Below are 23,088 nucleotides of genomic sequence, written 5' to 3'. Positions count from 1 at the left end.
TTTTTTCCACTGTTTAATTCAACCATTGTAATTTTAATCTTAAAATGATAAGTTTAAAAAATCAAAAAATTAATGTCATAATTTAGCACCACATCAACGTAGTTATAACGAATCCGGTAAGAGGGGTGGTTTATCTAGATTTGGGGGCTCCACAATTCCCTAGAATCTACAATTCATATCAAACAGTGAAGAAAAAGTCATACAAATTCTAAAAATGAAAAAACAAAAATGTGGTATGATGTGGCACATCTCTCAAGCCATTAGATTCTAATTGTAAACTCTACAATTTGAAACTAATTGCAGAGCCTCATAATCCGATTTATCTAGCCCAAAATACAAAGTAGATGAGCTTATTTTGTCCGAAAAATTATTCAGGACTTGTTTTATACTTTTTCAATACTTATCCTATAATTTTAAACTAAATGTAAATGAGGTTGTTGGATGGCATTATCATCTCATAATCTCAATAACATATTAGTAATTAGTGTTAATGTTAAAAGCCAGAGTTAGACCAGAAGGGTAGAGGTCCGAAAATGGGACAAGTTTACAGAATTATGATTCTACAAGCAAATATCGCAGAGGAATGGTTTAAACTGTCGACCTCGGGCGTCATACACCCTAAGTTTTGAAGAGATAACTAACTAGGTTATTGTCGAGTGATTGGATATACGCTACTTGATAATAGGATGACATGTAGCTATTAGAACCAAGAACATTATCATCTCATAATTGTAATAAATACATTAGTAAGTAATATTAAAACCCAGAGTCAGACCAGAAGGGAAGAGCTATGTACAACAGAAACGAAAAATAACTTCTGTAAGCACAACCAGAATAGGAGAGGAGGTAGCAAGCAACAAATAATCTACCTCTTAATTACAACATCTAACCAACCATTTCACCTAAAATATATACAGAACATGAAACAACAACATTACAACAAAACTTGAAGTGTGAAAACAAAGATCAGAGGCCTTGGAGGCATAGAAATAGTAGTAAGGATAAGGGGAGTCGCGCGGTCCTGCTGTGGGTGGCGCGTGACCTGAAGTAGGAGGGCTGTTAGAACTAGAAGGAGGTGTGGGAACAACATTAATCCTTGGAATATTTGGTGAAGGCACTGGTGGTGGTGGTGGTGGAGAGTGGCAGTCAGATTGAGGAGGGGATTGATAGATTGGCGTCAGCAGTGGCGGTGGCGGTGGCGATGAATGTGGTGGGGGCGGTGTATGTGATTTTACTGGTGAAGGAGGTGGGGAACAAATGACTGGACATGTATCACAATCACTAATACACAATAAACCTGTTTGATCTTCGGAGTTTACGCTGGCAACCATGACAATGCCCAATATTGCTACCTTCACAAACAAACCAAGCCATTTTTTTCTTGAAGATTGTGGATTATTGACATAATAACAAGCCATCTGGACCAGTTGCAGAGACTTCAAAAGGACCAGATTCAATAAACTCCATTTTTACATGTTCTGTGCTTTTTATATGGACAGCCTAAAATGAGGCCTGGAAATAGGCTCATTGTTTCATGCTTGTTCATGGCTCTACAAAAAGAAATGATTAAGAAATTTTCTTGGTGATCAAGTGTGGTATATTGCTGCAAAGTGGAAAATTTACTTCCAAACTAATTTGTGTTAAAGGGTTTGATTTTATTATTTACCAATTATTGAAGCCATATCCAAATACCAGTTTCCATTGAAAGCCAAGTTTTGCCCTTTTTTTTTTGCTTGATTTGAGGACTCATTGCAGGGACAATACTGTTATTGCATAAGGACCTTGAATAGTGTTCAGCAGTCTTACGGGTTAGAGTGTTTTTTATCCCAGTTATCCCACATGTTGACATGGAAGTACACGATTTCATATGGATTATGTGGGTATGTAATGTTGCAAAACAGATTCTTCACAGACAATCACATATTATAGAACAATATAGAGAATCAATCGAAAAGAGAAAAAGAGAAGAAGAACATAGGATTTACGAGGTTCGACAACATCCCTATGTTCTTGGGCTTTGCAACTATTTTCAATATAGGAAATTCCTTAGTACATTAGGCTAGGGTTTTCAACCCTTATATACTATCTACCTAGGTAATCGAAAAATACAAATTTATCCCCCATACAAAAATAACCAACCCACATCTGTATTGGTACGCAACGCTCCCCTCTCGCACAACTTCTCATTTCCTCATGGGTTTTTGGTACTAGATAATACTTCTAATATGAGCCATTATTTAACATGTAGAGTCCACGATTTCACATGAATCATGTTGGGACACAAAATACTGAGATTCTTAACAGTTTCGTATATTGTTTCTGAATTGGCTGCCACTTGTACTATACTTAATATTTAATAGGACCTAAGAACCATAAATGACAAAGCTAAACACTACATAATTGCTTTATTATCTCTTTGGGTTGTGGAGCATGCAAGTGTTGTATTCTTTAATTTTTTTGGGGTAAGGAACCCTAAGAAAACTTATTTGACAATCTAATCTCATTCCCACCTTTTCTTATACTTTTCTCTAAACATAATCCACCTTTGAAGGCACCTAGTCACTCATCATACTCTCCCCCTTTATGCTTTCTTCTTTGTTTTGATATGCTTTTCTTCCATAGAGTGATATTCTGAGTTAAGAATATGATGAGTGATTATTATAAGTCATCATATTCTTTGTTTCGATGTGAAAGGGTATGCGTTTTGTTTATAAACCACTCGACTCGGTTATGTCAGAATGATGTGGGATTATAGTGTCGACAGATTCTTTTACAAACACACACTCCGACTCCACTACCTTGATATTGATCAGTATATTGTACCAAACATTTCTTAACTAGAATGATTGGCATACAAAATATCCTGATTCCACTTGACAAGGGGGAATGTGGCAAGGGGCTGCCACTGCAAGAACTGCTTATTTGTCCATGACTGCGACTATGGCCACTATTGCCATCTCCAGAGCTTTTGGGTATTGCCATTACTGCTGAGTGATACTCGGGGCAGGCTCCAAGGAGTAGTACCATGTTTGGATGTCTGATGATGCTGAGGATCTCAACCAATGGAGGATCATAACCTGTGAAGCACGGACACGGCACTGCACGGATATGTCTACACGGCAATTCTCATAATTCTGAGGACACGACAAATAAATATCGAATGAATATATTTATATTTAATTCATATAAATATCCAACTACAAATCAAAATATTATAAGTCTAATAAATATATATCCAACTACAAATCAAAATACTATAAGTCTATGGTATCATAACAATCAAAAGATTCAAAACTCAAACTTACATAACACTACAATTAGATAGCTAATATACTGTAAAATTTGGCTAATATATATTACCCAAACTTTTGTGTTTTTTGTTTACTCGTTTGATATTGTCGGCGTGCTTAAAAGTTAGAATCTTCAATTTATCGATTTTCAATAGGTTTAGGCATTGTCAACTTCTTTTGAAGTGTTTTGAAGTGTCGGATGCACATGCACTGCATGTCCGACATAATTTTCAAATTAAAAAAAATAAAAATCACATGACAGTATGACACGTGTCGGACACTTGCATTGGCTATCAATGCAAGTGTCTGCGCTTTCCCAGATCATAACATGGACGATCCTATGTCTCGCAATGAGGACCTGTGTTGTGCATGACCCTCTTTTGGAGAAGGGAAAAGAGAAATTCAACCGTATGCAAGCCAAGCAAAAAAGACGGTGTAGGTTTTGGAGTGCTAGTGTCCGGACACCATTCCACAGAGTCTGGAGAGGTAGCGTTTGGACGGGCGTGAACAGATGGAGCTCTCATGTGCAATTGCTGGACCGATTTGAGGCTACGCCCTCATGGATTTTTTTCATGGATTTCTATCCAAAAAGTCGTATACCAATGGAGATATTGTCTACATTTGTAAACCCATAATCTATCCCATGTCTATCAATGTGGGACTTTGGTGTGTACCTAACAGACGGGAACGGGAATGGGCTGGCAGATTCTTGGTCTGTACTCCGCAAACTTTGACCGAGTGCATGCTTGTTCTTACCACGAGCTTTCCTTTGTGCTAAAAGTGCAATTCTACAGCTGCTTCTCACTACCTCCTGGTGTTAATTATGCTTCTAAAACTGTTCATTAATGACGACTCTTTTCTGTTCTATTAATTTGTATTCCCATGTTTCTTGTAAATTAGATTAAGATGGAAATAGTCCAAGTGTCTTGTACATAGGGTGGTAAAAAATGCATCTGGGTAGATTATATAGAATCTCTCAACTGGGATGGCAAAACTCTATCAGGTTTGAATGATCATATTTGTTTGATCCGGATTAAACCAACTTCAAATATGGGTCCAAACACATAAATCTTGTCCAGTTTAGTTGTCTAGACCCTAATCCGAGTAATTTATTGTCCAATTTACTTATATGAATTTAAATCAATCCAAGTGTAATCAATTAAGTATGTTCGAAATCCACTGTGAATTAAGGTCCGGATATGTAAATATTTCATAAACCCGTAATATTATCCGACCCAAAATCTTTTTTTTTCCCACCTTTATTCTCAACTCTCAAATAAATTGCATGATGAAAGAATAAAGAATGAAGCACGTTTTTTTTTGGGGGGCCGGCGAGGAAGTGGAGGGCATTTGATTACGTTGTGAAGAAGCTTAGAATACAAGGTTACGCTTCATGCCTGGTCAAAAGTAGTGTATAATGTTGACTTTGTAACCTAAGAAGTAGCGCCCATCCCGGAATTAATGCATAATAAATACTACGCCGCGAGTCCTCGTTTGGTTATATCTCTGGACTTGATATTAAAGTCGAGAATTCGAATCAGTTTGGAGTATTATTTTTTTGAAATTTTCTTTGTTTCATGGGTCTATCCAACTTCTGGGGAGAGATTAGGAGCCTCATTTCTCTCGCATGGGTTTCAACTTAGTCTTGCATGTCATCAATATAGTGCAAGCTTTTTTGGTAGTTCGAGTTTTATATCCACTTAATTGTTTAAAGGACATATTGTACTGGGTGGTTCCTCGATCACAAAAAAAAGTCTATTCCAATTGTTTCCATGGACTTTCTTGAATTTAGCACACAATTTCTTCCATCTAAATACCCTATTACCTAGTTTCAAAGGAATGGCAATTGAAATCTCATAGAGGGATTGCCAACTCTTTACTTTGGAATAGTTTTTTTTCTCCAAGTCTCTACTAATCAATCCAATGTGAAAAAGTGGGAGAATTCAAATCACATAGTTTCCTTTATGATGATGGCATGTTCCAAATTTTCAACAAAATCCATTTTTCCCCTTTCACCAAATTAATCAAAATCTTCCACAAATTTTGCTTACCAAAACTCACCAATTCATTTTGAGGACGTCCAAGTCAGCATCCTGGCCCACCCAAATGGGCCCTACTATCAGCCTTTTCTAAAGTCTAACCCATCAACAAGTCCAAAGGTTTCCTAAAATCCCGACCCAAGTCTAAATCAATAACTCCAAAAGTCACCGTCCACCAACCGCCACCCGCCCTTCCATCTCTATAATAAAAAAATATATATATATATAATAAATAAACAAGAAAATATCCTAACTCCAAAGCCGCGTTCACACGTGCCCAAACACGTTTTCTTCATTCTTTATTTAGAGGTTTCGAAAATTATTGTATGCATTGCCACTCAATTATGAGTCATAACAGTAATTAAATACCTAATCAAGTTCCATTGAAAATCCAACATTTTAAGCTGGGAGGTGCTCCAATTTTTAGGTATAATTTCTTCCCAATAATCATGCTAAGTCATAATTGTTTTTTTTAAATGATTTAGTAGTTACTATTTAGTGTTAGGATATATTGTTTAGGATTTAAGATTTAGAAAACAAATAAGTTTTGATTGGAATGGTGAAATTGATTACGATAGTTCCTTATAAATGCAAGAGATCACAAATTTGTTGCGTTATGTAGTTTCGACATTATTTCCTTACCGGCTTTATGAAATAAACTATTTTTTATGGGATTCAGCCTCATTCGCACTGCACGGGTTCCATCCCGGTCTTACCTCTATCCCTTTTAAATCTCATCCAATTGGTCCATCTCGTTGAATGTTTAGGGTATCCTAGAAATTAAAAATGTGAGGGTGCTGTAGAATATACGGCCGCGCACAATACGGCGTCGTCAATTGCTGTGTTCACACGACATTTTTTTGGTTCAGATATTTATTCAAACATCTAAACTCCGAAAACAGCAGTTTACTGCCATTTTCGTATCTCTATATGAAACTCTCTCATTCTGCGAGAGCGAGAATACTTGCTTGTAGATATATCTATGCTTTCGCTTCAGTCCCCAATTGACCAGATGAACGAATCAACGAACGATAGTCACAGTGACGATGACGACGATCGAGATGCGGTTGACAACGGGGAAGATGATTGTAGCTCCTTTGAAGAAGATGGAGATAAAGGGAAGACGAGGAAGAAGAAGAAGAAGAAGAAGGAGTTGAAAGGTATAATTACGACTTTGCTTTTGCTGGAAGAGCAAGAGAAGCATGATCGGGAAGAAACTAACAAGGAATCAGCGGAGTTGAGGCTCTCGTTTGATGCGAATCTCAAGAAGAGAAGTAAGAGTACGGTCGATTATTACTCTAATTTACAAAGTTATTATACAGGTATTGAAGAGAGAGATGGCGTGAAGCGAAGGAAGTCGCGAGGAGTCATGGCTGGTGGCATCGCCGTTGCTGCTGCCGCTGCGGAATTCGATGAGACTAATCTGGACAAACGTGCCGGACATGGAATTAAGAATCAGGAAAAACAAAGGCGGTTGTGGGTGAAGGAACGATTGAATTCGTGGTGGGATGAATGCAATAGTCCGGATTTCCCAGAGGAGGATTTCAAGGCGGCGTTTAGGATGAGCAAGTCCACTTTCTGTATGATTTGCGAGGAATTAAATTCTGTCATTGCCAAGGAGGATACTACTCTGCGTACTGCAATCCCGGTCAGGCAAAGAGTGGCTGTTTGCATATGGAGATTGGCTACAGGGGAGCCTCTTAGGCTTGTATCAACTAAATTTGGTTTAGGTATATCTACTTGCCATAAATTGGTTCTTGAAGTTTGTTCTGCTATTAGAAATGTTTTGATGCCCAAGTTCTTGCAATGGCCTAATGAGGACAACTTGAGGAAGATTAAAGAAGAGTTTGAATCAAATTCTGGGATCCCTAATGTTGTGGGATCTATGTATACTACACATATACCAATTATAGCTCCTAAGATCAGTGTTTCTTCTTATTTCAATAAGAGGCATACAGAGAGGAATCAAAAGACATCGTATTCGATCACGGTGCAAGGTGTTGTTGATCCTCAAGGAGTGTTTAGTGATGTATGTATTGGTTGGCCGGGTTCAATGCCTGATGATCAGGTGTTGGAGAAGTCTGCCTTGCATCAGAGAGCTAATGCAGGGTCATTGAAGGGTTTTTGGATTGTTGGGGGTTCAGGGTACCCTCTAATGGATTGGGTGTTGGTGCCTTATAATCACCAGCATTTGACATGGACTCAGCATGCATTCAATGAGAAGATTGGGGAGATTCAAAAGGTTGCCAAGGATGCATTTACCAGGTTGAAAAGGAGGTGGTGCTGCTTGCAAAAACGAACCGAGGTGAAACTGCAGGACTTGCCGGTGGTTCTTGGTGCATGCTGTGTATTGCACAACATTTGTGAAATGAGGAATGAGGAAATGAATCCGGAGTTGAAGTATGAGCTTGTTGATGATGAGATGGTGCCTGAGGTTCATTTGAGATCAGTAAACTCAATGAAGGCCAGGGATGCAATTGCCCATAATCTTTTGCACCATGGGCTTGCTGGTACTTCTTTTCTATAGTTGAAAGAGAGCACTTTATAGATTTCTTGTAAGATTATGATTCTTTTGCCTATGGCTTGTTGCATTCAGTTTGTAGGACCGTGTTACATGAATTCATCCTCATTTGTTCTAGGGGATTTGTAAAAGACTTGTTTTCCTCTTCTACAAATAGATGATTGTAGATTATAACTATACATAACTGGAGTTACCTAAAGTTTTCAGAGGAATGTTTGGAAGCTGGGTTTCTTACATCTACTTCGAAATAAAAGAGGAATGCAATTATAATTTGCAATATTGTATTGTAGCTTTCTTTTTACACCCAATAAACTATGAGTCTAACATCATATTCCTGTAGCATTTCAATTCTCACACTTACAAAATCTGTTGTACTCATCAGCAATCTCCATTAACTCAGTAGACTCATAACAATACATTGCGATGCAGTCCGGACACTTTTCATTATCAAGGAAATCTAATCCGGGGCTCATCATGATCAGATGGCAAACGAAACGGAAAATGTGCAAACTGGATCCTCAAGGAAGGGGAATTGGCTTTCTTATCATCAACCTTGTAACCTGTAGAAAGTCGAAATTCAATGTCCTAATCAACTTAGGGATTAGCTTAACAGGAATTTTTCGAGTTCTACATTTTCAAATAGATGAACCATAATAGATCATTATACTGATGGAAACTATTTATACATATAAATCACTTAAAAGGTGACATTAATAACCATTGGTTGCCAAATAGTGACAGATTAGTTACCTTGAAGAGCTTCCATGGCAGTTAGTGCATACTTGGAGTCGGTGAACTCTACAAAGCACAAAACCATTGCCCTATCTTCACTCTGCAATATATATTTCAGTAAACATAAGATTAGCATCAAAACATAAACAGGAGGATAGCAGCATTGTGTAGAAGAAAATTATGGATATAAAAGAAGTGGGAGGAAACAGTTGCACGTTAGTGGCAAGCGGACAAGGAAGCTTGTGAGATTCAAAAGGGTAAGTCAGAGAACATGTTCAGGGGTTGGGAACTCCAAATTGCTGGAGTATAATTCAGTTAGGTTGATGCAAAACTCTATATTGTCAATTAAAAGCGAGCATTAATTAGAAATGACGTCATATTTATTGCACAGCCATTCAAGTCAAATAAATACCTCAAATTTCTAGGATCAGTACAACTGCAAACATTTTCCTTTCTTTTCTGGGTTAACAAGCAGACAGCCAAGATTCATGAAAACAATATATATATATAAATGGGAGGCTAGGCCACGAGGCCAAGACTTACTTCCCATAGATATATCCTTGTTTGAATGTAACCAAACTATCTGCTTCTCAGAATGCAAACATGCCAGTTATTATGCAGCAATTAAAAATCCAATTGGAATTTCCTTTTTCTCATGTGATGACACATCAATAAAAGAACTTCAATCTAAGTGATGATGGTCGTTTTCTCCTAAATACAGCCGACTGCCTCCTAATACACCTCATATAAGAAGACTTACACGTCTGGCCTCCTTGTGGATGACTTTGATATCTTTATATCCAATGAATGGACGGAAAAGATCTTTAGCATAAGTCAAGGATCGAAAATGATGATGTCAGGACTAAGGAGCATTCCAAATTCTTTCGCCAACGAAAGAGTTTAGAAGGCAGAAAGATGAGGAAATCTGCCACTTCAATGTTAGACTAGTATCTAATGTAATTACACTTTGATCTACAAGTAGCTGCCAGATGCCTATAAACAATGCATTGTTCACCCTCAAAACTAAGTAAAAATCATGTAAGAAAAACAAATGTAATTAAAAGGATACGGCCTACTTCCCTCCTCGTACAGTCTGTTGGGAGCCCACCAACAAAAATAATGTTAGACTCTTTCGCAGAGAGATCATCAGCATTTTTCAAAGAACTGGGCCTATCAGTTACTGCATCAGGAATGTCTGCACTGATGCCTGGTGTAGGATTCCGTCTTTGGCTCAGCAAATTTGAATCTCCTGAAGGCGACGGGTAGCCTTTTGCACTAGCTATACCAGTAACTCCACTTATTACAGGTTCTGGATGGACTCCAATACCTGAAGCGTTCGAGCCATATGCACCAGGCCTTTCATTTAGTGCATCAGGAATGCTTGCACCGATGCCTGGTGCAAGATTATGTCTTTGACTCACCAAATTTGAATCTCCTAGAGGCAATGGGTAGCCTTTTGCAGTAGCTATTCCTGTAACTCCACTTATTACAGGTTCTGGATGGACTCCAATACCTGAAAAGTTCGCGCCATATGCACCAGATCTTTCATTTAATGCATCAGGAAAGCTTGCACCAATGCCTGGTGCAAGATTATGTCTTTGACTCACCAAATTTGAATCTCCTAGAGGCAATGGGTAGCCTTTTGCAGTAGCTATTCCTGTAACTCCACTTATTACAGGTTCTGGATGGACTCCAATACCTGAAAAGTTCGAGCCATATGCGCCAGATCTTTCATTTAATGCATCAGGAATGCTTGCACCAATGCCTGGTGCAAGATTCTGTCTTTGACTCACCAAATTTGAATCTCCTAGGAAGCCATTTGCATTAGCTACTCCTGTTAATCCATTCATACGAGCTTCAGGACGGGCTCCAATATCTGAAACATCATTCAAGCCATATGCCCCTGGCTGCAATGTCTGTATCTGCAAAGAATATATTCTTTAAAAAAAAAATTATTGAGATACATTTGCAATTCCAATTGGAAATGTGCTCACGCGGGAAGTTTTTTACATCTCTTTGCAAAAAATCTGAAGAAGCCCCCTGTAAATCATAAGCGCCTAAAGCATGATGAGATGTCGACGGGGGTGCTTCAGATGAAAAGTAACCTGGAAATCTAGGCCTTGAAACACTTCCTGCACAGCAACGGCACCATCCATCAAGAGATCTACGTTAATATCCAACATAAATGAGAAAGAAGAAAAAGGGACAACCAAAAGATGAACTAGCTTATGATCATTGGTACTACATCTGGATTTCCAGTCACTAGAGGGTTTTTCTTTTATATTAACGACATGTAAACAACAATAAGATTCATTGCTTGTCCTCATTTCTTACAATTAAATCCAGCAAAATGATTTGGGAACATATAAAAATAGCAGTCTTTCCTATTCTTGTGATTTCAATGTTTCAAGCAATGTTCTCAAGCAACCTGTCCCTCAGTGCAGTTGTAATCCACCACGATGCATACTTGGCCAGAGGCCTTATAAAGTCATTAAATTAGCTCGGAGGACAGAGTCTAAACCCTAAACTGACTTCAGTAAAAAAAACCTATCAAAACGCAATGGTTCATCACTGAATATAAAAGGAGAAGTGGCAGTCCACAAAAGGACAGCTGCTAATATTATCTTGTGCAATGCTAGAAGCCTATATTAATTATCAATCATTTCAAGACCCACCAGCTACAAACTTAACCATATTGAAATAATCAGAAAAACTTCCTTTTTAATCCCCAATATGGCTCCAATAAGGATCTTTTTGCAACTTAGTAATTCACATTCAGATGACCCCTTGTACTTTCCTGCCCAGAAGAGCAATTCTACAAAGAAACCCCCTGGGTAACCCAGCAAACACAGCGGAGGTTTCTTGTGTTAGTTAACCACAATAAGCCATAAGATTCAAGGGGCAGGAAACCTATACAGTCCCATGCAATTGCCAAAACATAACTAAAATTTCATATAATTAGCATTCTCCATACTGATAACAACATAATCACAGTTGCGCTTAGTGCCTATCATTATAATTCATAACTGAACTTACTGCACCGTTTGAAGCAAAATTTGAATTGTGAGATAACCCAACTAAGTTCATGAAGCGAAATTCCCTATAAACAGACAATGCAATCACAATCTCGTAAAATATGGATTAATTTCTTAGGTTTCCCACACTTTCTTAGCGGCCAAACAGAATAAAAGGAATCAGAATTTCCCGTCTAGCTCGTTTTGATCAAACATGTCGTGAATATAACGGAAAATTTAGGGTTAATAGAAAGAAGTAAGTACCTCCATCAGCGGTCGCACCGTATCTATAATAGAGATCGTCCATTATATTTCCGTTTGCTTTTCCCCAGTACTGACTAGAAATCAAACCTACGATATATGGAACTATGGATACCAGAGCATAAACCCATGGAACTACACTGACTCACTGAGTTTCGTTTTGGGCCCGGCTTGTCAATACGCAGCCCAATTCCATGTGGGCTTCTACATTATATGGTATTATGGCTTTTGCATTTTTCAAATGCGCATATGCCGAGAAATCGGCCGTCAAGTTTGCTTATAGGGAAATCGAACCAGCGCGTGATCACAGAGATATTGTTCCCAATAAAAATCGAACTCATAACATCTCAAGTCTATATATTTTAACACCAAAGAGATTCATCAGCTAAGCTATCACTTGATTGAAAATTAAGTTCTTGTTATGATTCTTATTGAAAATGGATCCAATTGAAAATTCTGACCTAATTCAACCAGCATGGTCTTTCTAAAATGAAAGCTTAACTCAAACTTTTGTTTGGGTATGCATTACTTTAATTTACTCACCAACTCATATGTACATTATAACATAAAAAATTCTAACACCTTTATTACAAGCCTACTCTCCTTCCATACTATATATTATTATACAAATTTGTTTTTGTCTTTTCATGACAGATCTCAAAAATACACACCAAATCTAACACAGTTGGTAATAGATTATAGATTAGTCCCTCTTGTTGTACTTAGTTATAATAACTCTTTTTTTAAATACCATTGAGAAATTTGCTTCTTATTGAAATCGAACGTTAAACACATATGCCTAATTTAATCGATTGCCAACCGAGTCACCTCTCGTTCATTTAGTTGTAATAACTTTTAATTCGCAGTGCAATGTGGCCCATCAATTCAGTCAAAACCAGTAGATCTATTGTCATTCCATTGTCCAATGCGCCGTCGAGCTAGGGGCTTGCCACGTCGGCGAGTGTAACGAGAGTGTGAAGGAGATGAGGTGTAGAGGATCATTTTGGTCTTGTTATGGTACAGCGCAAAGACAACTTAGTTGCTGCAGTAGTTGCCGGTTCACAGTTAGATTTGGCTGTAATTCTGTAAATATTCCTTATTTTAAAAGCATTTGTTTGCTTTTAGTACACAATAAAACTGCCTACAAAATCCAGTGTCTAAAAAGGTATCTATCCAGATAGATATTTTAGTTTCATAAGCTCTAGCTTTTTAATATTTTTGATCAGAAAATGTTCATTCAAAAAACTACATGTTGGGGTGGAGGAAATACTTGAAGATAGATACGTACATGAGTTTATTTTCTCCGTATGAGTTAAAGGATAAGGAGTTCTATAGATCCGACTGCTTTGATTCAATTGCCAAGAAGGAGATAGTTCAAATAGTAGTTACTACTGCAAGAGGTTATCATGTTTCGAAGAAAACAATACAATTGCACCCAACCTCCATAACCGCATCAAGCCTTCTAACACTATAATACATGTATCGTTCCAATATTTGGGACATTGACAAACTACTTGAATAAAATATCATATCTCCGTGGACTAGACAAGTTGTCAAACCACGTATATTCTTGTGTTTATCTTATTTTATACGTTTTTTCTACATTACTTTTCCTTCGATGTAAAACCTGCATCGACAGCTAGCGTCTGAGTCTCATCAACTATAAACTTTTGGACATATCACGAATATCGCTAAGAAAGTTACTTTTTCATTGAGTTATGAGACTTTTAGTCATGTATCTCGTGAATGCAACAAAGTTACTCACATTCTCGTTGGGAATTCCAAAATTTTGGGAGCTTTCTATGTTTTGTTGGAAGTTTTTCTTTCATGTGTCATCTCTGCTATTGCTGAGGATTCTGTAACTTGTTTGGATCAATGAAATTCTTCCTAGCTTTTTTTTATTTAAAAAAAAAAACTGAGGAACTCTTCTGACTAAATTCGATACCCATAAATGAAATCCCTAAATCTTCTAGTGAGAGTATGAGCGACTCGATTGCAATTCCCTTATACACGGTCTCTAAAAGGAGCCTCAAGCTCTTTGATAGAATAAAAAATGTGTCCAAAGGTGCAAAAAAAATTAATTGATAAAACATTATAATACAATACCCATCAGATTTAATTAATTGATCATTAATTTTTGTAAATAAAAAATTTTATATTATAATATTTCATCAGTTTTGGTTTTATCTTCAAAAACAAAAATGTTGTCGTTTAGCACTGAAAATAAGGACAGAATGTGTGCGAGTGCATGACAAGCCAGACCAACCCACACTCCAAAGCAACCAATCACACTCCAGAGAATGAATCTGTCCACATCATATTAAAGCGAGTGGACAACACGCACCAATCAAATAATACGTCGTCGTTCTTCCGTGCTGATTTCGTGTTGAAATGTCGTAATTGAATGTGGTGCAGACACTTTTTCTCGAGTGGTACGAGCGCGTGAGTCGCTATCGACAACAATCTTTAAACTTGAAGGAGTGTTGAAGATCTTCTACACTCAAGAACTTAAGATCTCGTTGCAACCGCAAACGAGACATGACCACGTGTATTGACAAGTGTCTCGTCTGAAATGAAGAAGCCACATGTCATGTCGGAAGACGTTAAGGTCGAAATCGTATGTATATAGAGTGTGTACAGAATTAGGGGAGGCAAAACTCTCTTTACATCGGATCACCGAATTTATCTGATCCCGGATTAAACCAAAATGATATATCTCCATAATTTTTTCATCCATAAACTTATAAAATCTAAGTGGAAGCTAAATAGGTATGTCACATAGATTAAAAAAAAACAATTAAAGTTTATTAAAGAAACCGTATAGGCATGTCACACGTTTATATAAGTTTATAGATGCTTATTTTATGGATGTGCAGTGCTTCCGTGGATTAAAACAAACTTAGACGTAAGTTATATATTCAACATTTGGATTCAAAAACAAATTTTTTATCCATTTTAAAACTGGGTTCAAGTTCAAGTGCAAATACATAAATCTTGTTCGAAACATAATTTGAATTAATATATTATCCGATTTATTTATTCGAAATTAAATTAATGTTTGAACCTTAATTCGAATTAATATATTATTCAATTTATTTATCCGAATTTAAATTAATTCGAATTTGATAATTTAAATACCTCCGATATCTAATCCGATTAAACTCACACATGTCAATATTTCATAAAACCGTACTCTCGTGAGATCCCAAACCCACCAGCAACCAATTTTTTGCCTGCCACCCCAGAAATAAGAGGTGGATTCTGCGATTTGGGGTAGGCGCTGGCCAGAGGGGTGGTGTTGCCATAAATGAGAACTCAAAGATTGAGGGAATTTTAACAAACACTTGGCAGAGAGTGAAGTTTTGAGCAGATAAGCTCTTATACATAGACGTATAGGTTCAAATTCGGAGGTGAAATCGTGTGTAAAGGATGATGGGGATAGAGGAAGAGGAGGAGGAGGTGTTGGGTTCGAGCTTGACTATGGAGAAAGTTGCAGCAGCGAAGAAGATCATAGAGAATCACTACAGAGCTCAGACGAAGAACATTCAAGAGCGCAAAGAGAGGTATATATCTCTTAAATAGTATTGGTGTAGTTTTGTCTTTTAGTGATTGATAAGGGATTGATGCGGTTTTGACGTTGTTGTTCCTTGCCTGCAAACTGCTCGATGAAATGTGGCGGAGACAAGATGAATTAGCGTTTTTTAGTATATTGCATTGTGCAAAATCTAGCCGAAAATTGTATTAACTAGTTGTAAGAGCTGCTATGCTTAGTTGGTTCATTAGTCTCTTAGGCTATGAGAATGGAAGCTTGTTTAGATGTGGTCAAGTTTGCGTATGAATTTTCCTGTTCATCTGTTGATACTGGTAACACTTCGTTTGGTTGTTGAGACTTGAGAGAATGAGGGTAAAGAGAATAAATTTTTTTGATGTTGTGAACTAGGGGAAATCAAGCTGACTTGAGTCAGGGGAGTTAAGTACAGCTTATTTTCATGCAATGCAGTGACAGCTTAGTCTCATGCAATGCAGTACTGATGCTTGGGAGTAGGACAATGAAATCCAATCTACGCATTTTTGTAGATCAGTGTTCCTTGCATCTTATCTTTCTTTTACGTATTAGATCCTCCTAGATCCAACTATCATCTAAGATGACTAATATGTCCATCGATGGAGAAGATCACTTAGCCTCTCTCTCTAAATTAATTAGAACATATGATTTTATTAAACATGCACTCCCAAATACACGGGACTATGCAATTCAGTATTGATTCAGAATGAGGGAGATGGGCTTACCAGAACATTTGAGCAATTAGTGTTTGAAGATAAATTTCAGACAATAGAGCTTGTTTGACGAATATTATGAATTTTCCTTTGGCTTGTGCATAACTTATCTCAAAGATGCATTTTTGGACTCATTGACACATTTTGCTTTTGTGGCAGACGATGGGTATTGGAGAGAAAATTAGCTTCTTCAGATGTGCCAAAGGAGGAGCAGATCAACCTGATCAAAGACTTAGAACACAATGAGACCCAGTTTATGCGACTGAAGAGGAACAAAATATGTGTCGATGATTTTGAGCTGTTGACCATTATTGGGAGGGGAGCCTTTGGAGAGGTTAGAGATGCATCACAGAATATTTCTGTTATTAATTGAAGAAATCACCATTCAATTGGAATCTCTTATCCACTGAATATCAACTCTTTTTTTCGCAAAATGTTTTCATGGTACTTTTAGTATATACTCGTCATTTATTAGAAATTTGCAGCATGCTTGTCTCATACTTTCCAGCATTGCAGGTTCGATTATGTCGAGAGAAGAAATCTGGCACTATTTATGCCATGAAGAAGTTGAAGAAATCTGAAATGGTTATGAGAGGACAGGTCGGATGTTACAATTTGTGTACTTTTAACCTCTGATGTTTTCTTGTTTGAGTTTTACCATTTTCTTGCCCCATAGACCTTATTACTACTCACCTGTCTATTGCACGAGATTATCATTACTTGTATAAATTATAACCTCAAATGTGTGGAGTGGCTTCTGTGTTTTCTCTTTCAAGGTCTGCCAATTGTTGGCAACAATTACCATATAATCCTCATGTTTCTATTATATGGTGGGAATGTGGGATGATGGTTACGTGTACTTCTTATCTTTCAAGTGGTCGTTTATGATACACATTCCTCAAAGAACTATATTGCCAACTTTAATTTTTGTAGACAATTGGTTTACCTTTAATTTGCTTAGCTTTATGGCCATTGATCTTGGTATTATGCCCCAATGTTAGACAACAGCATTACTTTCCATGAAAAATGACCAAGAGATCTCCCATCAACTATCTTCTGTGTAATTCCTCTTGTGCATCTTCTTGGTGCCTAATAAATTTCTTCTCCATTAATAAAAAAATCTTTTGTGTACAACTGGCTGAAAAATGGACTGCCATGGACGATATTGAGCCAAATTGTGAAAAGATCATATGAGGAGTAAGGAGTTGGTTTTTGGGTGAAGATACTAGTTTCTAGTATGCTGGCTTCAAGCTATATCACCAATTTCGAAGATTGAGGGCTAAGGAGATGGCTAACTATTATAAGCTACCAATCAAGTTTCTAATAAATATTCTTGTTTGGTAATATGGCTGGCTTCTTCAGACTGGGTGGAAACTGTTTTTCCTTTAGGGTTGCGGCCTTTGTTTAGTAAAAGTTGTATTCAATGAAGTTCAACTGGTTGTCCAATTGATAACAGGAACTGGTTTTCATATCAAGGTCTTTCTTTGGAGTGAAATAGTTTCTTGATAACTTGAAGAAGTTCATCTCCGATCCATATTACTTGCTTAAAACTACATTTTGTTATTAACATTTTTGTGGGATGTACATGGTTTGTAATATTCTAGCAAATCTTCTTTCTGCTTCACAGGTAGAACATGTTAGAGCTGAAAGAAACTTGCTAGCAGAAGTAGCAAGTCACTACATTGTGAAACTCTACTACTCATTTCAAGATGCTGAGTATTTGTATTTGATTATGGAATATTTACCTGGTGGGGATATGATGACTCTTCTGATGAGGGAGGATACCTTAACTGAAAATGTTGCTAAATTTTACATTGCCCAGAGCGTCCTTGCCATTGAGTCTATTCACAAACATAACTACATTCACAGGTCGGAACTTCAGTGTCTCCTTGTACAATCAAGCCAGTACTTTGAATATTAGTGTCATAGAATTTAAGATCAAAATCTTTGGCATCTTCACTCCCTTATTGTATTTTTTTCTTCACTTTCTTTCCAGGGACATTAAACCTGACAACCTTTTGCTGGACAAACATGGTCATATGAAGTTATCAGATTTTGGACTTTGTAAGCCTCTTGATTGTACTACTTTATCTACTATCCATGAAAATAAAACCATTGGCGATGAAAATAAGATGGAACCAATGGATATTGATGGATGCTTCCCTGATGCGGATAACAACAAAAGATGGAGAAGCCCTGCTGAGCAACTGCAGCATTGGCAGATGAATAGGAGGACATTGGTATGGACTTATGTTCTGGAGATACATTCCTCAAAGTGCATGTTATTTTATATGGTTTCATTTCAAGTCTTGAATAGATTTTCTTTTTTATTTGTTCCTCTGCAATTCTTGGGGCTTCATTTATATATAGACCAGGGGTATTGCAACTGCAGAAGTTGGAATAAATCCTTGATGTAAATTTGACTATAATAGAGTCTGCTTCTTGCATATGGGTATGGTTGAATGTTTCCCTTTATCTCATTTGTTCCGCTGTGGTGCTCAAATTAGGTTATGATGAAATTTGTGTAGTTTCATGATGCCAGGCTTCCCATGCATGAAGCATGTTAATTGTCCTTTGACTGAGCATATTAATTTTTCTACTTTACCACTTTCTATGGAAGGCATTCTCAACTGTTGGAACACCTGACTATATTGCTCCTGAAGTGTTGCTGAAGAAAGGATATGGCATGGAATGTGACTGGTTAGCATGCTATTCTCTCTCCATTATAGTATGGTAATCTGTTATCGAGTCTGGAGTCCTTGTTGGGATATGAATACGTCTCAATTTTTGTGAAGTAATTATCAAGCTCGTCATTTGCTTTCTGTACTGAGAATTCATTTGTATACGCTTTTCAGTAACTGGAGGATATAACTTTAGAATGCTGTATCCACAACCATTTGTCGTTTCTTCCATTGTTATATAAAACCTTGCCCAGTATATTTATGTGTTCTTATCCACTTTTCTTGATATTATATCTCAAAATGCTTCATTGTCTCTTATTGTGAAAATTTCCTCAGGTGGTCACTAGGAGCGATTATGTATGAAATGCTAGTTGGATACCCACCATTTTACTCTGATGAACCTATAACCACCTGCAGAAAGGCATTATTTCAGCATCCCTCAACTCCTATTAGTCTTGTGCTACCATTTCCCAGTTTTTTTTCTGCATGTAAAAAAATTGCTTTTGTTTGAGGTTCATGCTACTTTTTTGAAAAAAAATTCTTCTCTTCTCTTCCAGTTTTTGTTGGGAGAAATCTGTGAACAAAGTACAGAATCAAGTACTTCTCGTTGCCTAATCAATACATGCAGAATTTCTTCTTGATGGTTTCGTCATTTGCTGTCAGATTGTTCATTGGAGAAATCAATTAAAATTTCCAGAGGATGCAAGGTTGTCACCAGAGGCTAAAGACCTGATTTGTCGGTTGCTGTGTGATGTTGAGCATAGACTTGGTACCGGAGGGGCACATCAAATTAAAGTAAGAATTTGAAATGAATTGAGTCTTATTACTTCCTTTCTCTGTTGGTCTTCATTATAGTAACCAATATGCGGTTTCAGGCTCATCCTTGGTTCAGAGGCGTTGAATGGCATAAACTCTATGAGATGGAGGCGGCATTTAAACCAGAAGTGAACGGGGAGCTGGACACCCAGAACTTTATGAAATTTGATGAAGTACTGACTAAAATCTCTCCTCTTGAATGATGTTGTTGCTTGAACAGTTATTACCTTTCTGCTGCCTATACGCATTTTCTTCTAAAATTAATTCTTTTATGAAAGAATTTAAAATATGTTTCAAGTCTTAAAGCTTGACGAATTCATGAATTGTTCAGTAAACATCAAGCCAATGCAGGCAGTGATTTAGACTAAGAAGATGCAACAATCTGTTACGTGAATTTTGATTAGCAGTTGGTAAAACCAAAGTTAATATATATCCCGGGGTTTTGTTGAGTAACTGTCACTATTAGTTTTTTTTGAGTCTTTTCGTCACTTCTTAATTCTACAAAACTATTATATGTTACAAAACCTGTTTTCCATGTCATATTGGCAAGACAGATGCCTATCTTTCAAAGTCTAGGCCATTTTATATATTTTGGAGTAAGATCATGCTAGATGGACACTGATGTGATCAGTAAATGCTTAGAAACTGCGCATGCTTTTGTCTTGTCAATTGTTCTGCCTTCATATACTCTCTATTTATGGTATGGATCTTTGGATTTCATCAGTTGGATTCTCCAACACCAGCAAGAGCGGGCTCAGGAACTTCGAGGAAGGTTTGCTACTCTTCTCGCTGTTGATGTACTTTTGTTCTGTGTTTCTTGCTGTAAATTGGCATTTGGCATCATTATTCCCCTTGTAAGACACTCAATCATATGGAACAAACAAGCTAATATTTGACTTCCCTAATCTTTCTTTGGGAATAATTCTAGTTGCAACTTCATAATAGGTAATGTGTAACGTACATGTAACCGTTAATCATATGGAACAAAAATGCTCAAGGTGCTTTGGCTATCTTTTATATTGCCTTTTTCCTGAAGCACTCAAACCCACCCTACCCCAAAAATATACACACAAACGCGCTCTTACACACACACATGAACTATCAGCTTTTTCTTTGTATAGATTCTTTTGTTCGAATTTGGGCTGGAGAGAGCATAGATCCCTCCATCTCACAAACTCTATTTGCTGGAAAATATTTAGTGTAAGCCAATCTCTTTAAGGCTGGGAAGTCATTCACTATTTCTGTCTTATTTTTCTGGTTTCTCTTGCTAATTAGTGTTCCTGAAAATCCTCAGCTGTCTAAAAACTAATGTACATTGACTTTTATACAGATGCTATTAACTTCTAAAGATTTAAGTTTTGTTGGCTATACATACAAGAACTTCGATGCCCTCAAAGGATTGCGCCGGTCTTTGGGTACGTAGTTCTTTCCAGGCGATCAAAATTATTATTTTCCCTCTTAACATTGTGGCATTTCCTATTTGGTTTTGAGGGTGTGTTTGGCTTTATGACTTTAAAATGCAAGACTTTCCGTTTGCTTTTATGCTTGTTTGAGTATTCCAAACATGAGTAGAAGATGAAGCTTGGCATGGTGTATGGTTGATGGAATTTTGAGCTCAGGACAAGCTATTGCAAAGCAGGGTGTTATATATATTCTATATCACTTTGTAATAATATGTTTTATGCAGCATCAGCAGGCAATAATTTTTATGTGAGAAGACCAATGCTGGATGATATGATACCACTGTAGATGTTGTCTATTCATTCAATACATTTCTTGGCTCTAGATTTGAGGAAGGGTGCAAGCAGGACTTGTATAGGTTGCAGAGCCACATGTGAAGACAGTAATCCTTAATACTATTCATTTCATAGAGAACACAATTTGTTTAACAAACCAGAGAATGAAAACTTTTGACTGCTATTCGATGGCTCGTGAGTGGTTGGATTGCTATGGATTCCAACTTATTTCTTCTCCTCATGTTCCTAGTTCTCTTTATTTTGCGGGGGGGGATATGTAGTCTTGCTTCCTTGTGCTTCTCCTAACACTTGTTGTACTCAAAGATTTTTCTTATTATGGTTCTTGTACTTTTAATTGGACGAAGCTTGATTTGTGATTTCTGCAGGTGATTCAGGTTCAGGTCATCCTCCCAGACAAACAGCAGAGGAAACAGAGGTGCAGATGCTTGCATCATCTGGGGATCCCATGCTACCCTAACACAACAAAATGGCTGAACTGCAGGTGAAACTCTGCAAATGCCCGCTTAATATGGAATTGGGTGTTCCTCAGAAAATCTACTTGTAGTTTATGGAGCACCATATAACTGTGGACTTGTGTACAGTAGTAATTGAGTTAAAGCCCGGTTGCGCGTGACTGTTGGGATAAGTTAGACTTGCAGATGCTAAGCCAGAGACTCTTTGAAAAAAATATGGCCTGGCTGCCCAGGTTGGCTTTGGTATTTAATCATGCCTTCTCTAGTGGCAGTTTCTGGTCAAGTTTGGATTCATCAAACTACCAAGAAACCCCAAGTAGCCAGCCATCTATTGCTGCCCATCATGCATTTGTCAATACTGAAATTTAGCTGTGATTTTGAAGAACAATATTTTATTGAAAGGTATTGTTTCCCAAGTTTGATTCTTAATGCATTACCTTGTGGGTCACCGAACCCAGGCCAATGTAAGTTAAGAGAGTACATTGCCCTAGAAAGGAATCGTTTGTTTGCTTGCAGTGTCCTAGAATAGAAGTTGATTGTTGTTCTCACGGGCCTGCCAAACGATCCGTTTAAAAGCGTGTCGTGTTTTTGAACTCATGCAATGCCGTTAGGCGAGTTTCAAAACTATGCTGAAATGACGTGAGTTGCGATGATAAAAAGTGTTTGGCGTATCAATAAAAAATAATGTATGTGATGAGGCGAGGGTAAAATTTGATATTAATTAATCTCTGATGAATTTATTTTTGTCAATGACGTAACATCGAGATTATTTCATGGTAAATATTGTATATGTTTGGTAGTGTGTTTGCACTGTGTTCAGTTGTACCGCATCTCACAGCATCATAGTTTTTTGCGACACACCAAACGCTTTTACAGCAGAACTCATCTCATAGCATCACAGCTTTTTACCTCACAGCACCTCACCTCATCGCACCGCACCGCACTCCCAAACGCTTACAATATATGTTGAATTGTTTCACGTAATCAAATTAAGTCAATTATTTTATTTTAAATTAATGTACAATGTAAACGTTAAGTGATTTTATATTAATATTATTAGTCATCTAATATAACCGTAATTTAGATACGCCAAACGCATCTCACAACATCACACCATAGTTTTAAAAGTGATGAGTCAAACAGCTTTTACGTTCCAACTCACCTCACAGCACCACAGTTTTATAACTCATAACACCGCACAACAGTTGACAGTACTCTCAAACTGACCCATTAATTTACCGTGATGC

At 37.3% G+C, this 23,088-nt stretch overlaps 4 protein-coding genes across 7 annotated transcripts; 2 read left to right on the top strand and 2 right to left on the bottom strand.

Moving 5' to 3' along the window:
• Window positions 1-704: 704 nt before the first annotated feature.
• On the bottom strand, window positions 705-1,623 carry LOC119993766 (leucine-rich repeat extensin-like protein 3). The gene has a single exon (XM_038840991.1). The coding sequence runs from the start codon at window positions 1,416-1,418 to the stop codon at window positions 903-905; it is 516 nt and encodes a 171-aa protein (XP_038696919.1). The 5' UTR covers window positions 1,419-1,623; the 3' UTR covers window positions 705-902.
• Window positions 1,624-6,133: 4,510 nt separating this feature from the next.
• Window positions 6,134-8,114, top strand: LOC119992487 (protein ANTAGONIST OF LIKE HETEROCHROMATIN PROTEIN 1-like). The gene has a single exon (XM_038839205.1). It carries the CDS (start codon window positions 6,312-6,314, stop codon window positions 7,854-7,856), a length of 1,545 nt encoding a protein of 514 aa, XP_038695133.1. The 5' UTR covers window positions 6,134-6,311; the 3' UTR covers window positions 7,857-8,114.
• Window positions 8,099-12,007, bottom strand: LOC119992489. 4 transcript variants are annotated; one of them, XM_038839207.1, is made up of 6 exons: window positions 11,861-12,007; window positions 10,593-10,714; window positions 9,652-10,504; window positions 9,343-9,404; window positions 8,601-8,682; window positions 8,099-8,410 (listed from the first exon to the last, which is right to left on the bottom strand). In XM_038839207.1, exons 1-6 carry the CDS (start codon window positions 11,901-11,903, stop codon window positions 8,298-8,300), a joined length of 1,275 nt encoding a protein of 424 aa, XP_038695135.1. In that variant the 5' UTR covers window positions 11,904-12,007; the 3' UTR covers window positions 8,099-8,297. The 4 variants fall into 4 exon arrangements, with proteins under 4 accessions (XP_038695135.1, XP_038695136.1, XP_038695139.1 ...); XM_038839208.1 differs by having other exon boundaries at window positions 9,652-10,498; XM_038839211.1 differs by having other exon boundaries at window positions 9,652-10,498; window positions 10,577-10,746; window positions 11,861-11,987.
• A 3,032-nt stretch (window positions 12,008-15,039) lies between these two features.
• On the top strand, window positions 15,040-22,356 carry LOC119992488 (serine/threonine-protein kinase tricornered-like). The gene is made up of 12 exons (XM_038839206.1): window positions 15,040-15,420; window positions 16,295-16,469; window positions 16,652-16,735; window positions 17,763-18,004; window positions 18,132-18,375; window positions 18,756-18,835; window positions 19,153-19,237; window positions 19,480-19,611; window positions 19,692-19,805; window positions 20,357-20,404; window positions 20,963-21,047; window positions 21,755-22,356. The coding sequence occupies exons 1-12, from the start codon at window positions 15,287-15,289 to the stop codon at window positions 21,844-21,846; spliced, it is 1,515 nt and encodes a 504-aa protein (XP_038695134.1). The 5' UTR covers window positions 15,040-15,286; the 3' UTR covers window positions 21,847-22,356.
• The last annotated feature ends 732 nt before the right edge of the window (window positions 22,357-23,088 follow it).

Source organism: Tripterygium wilfordii, chromosome 23 (assembly GCF_013401445.1).
Source record: "Tripterygium wilfordii isolate XIE 37 chromosome 23, ASM1340144v1, whole genome shotgun sequence".
Lineage (NCBI taxonomy): Eukaryota > Viridiplantae > Streptophyta > Magnoliopsida > Celastrales > Celastraceae > Tripterygium > Tripterygium wilfordii.
This window is presented reverse-complemented; position numbering and strand designations above follow the sequence as displayed.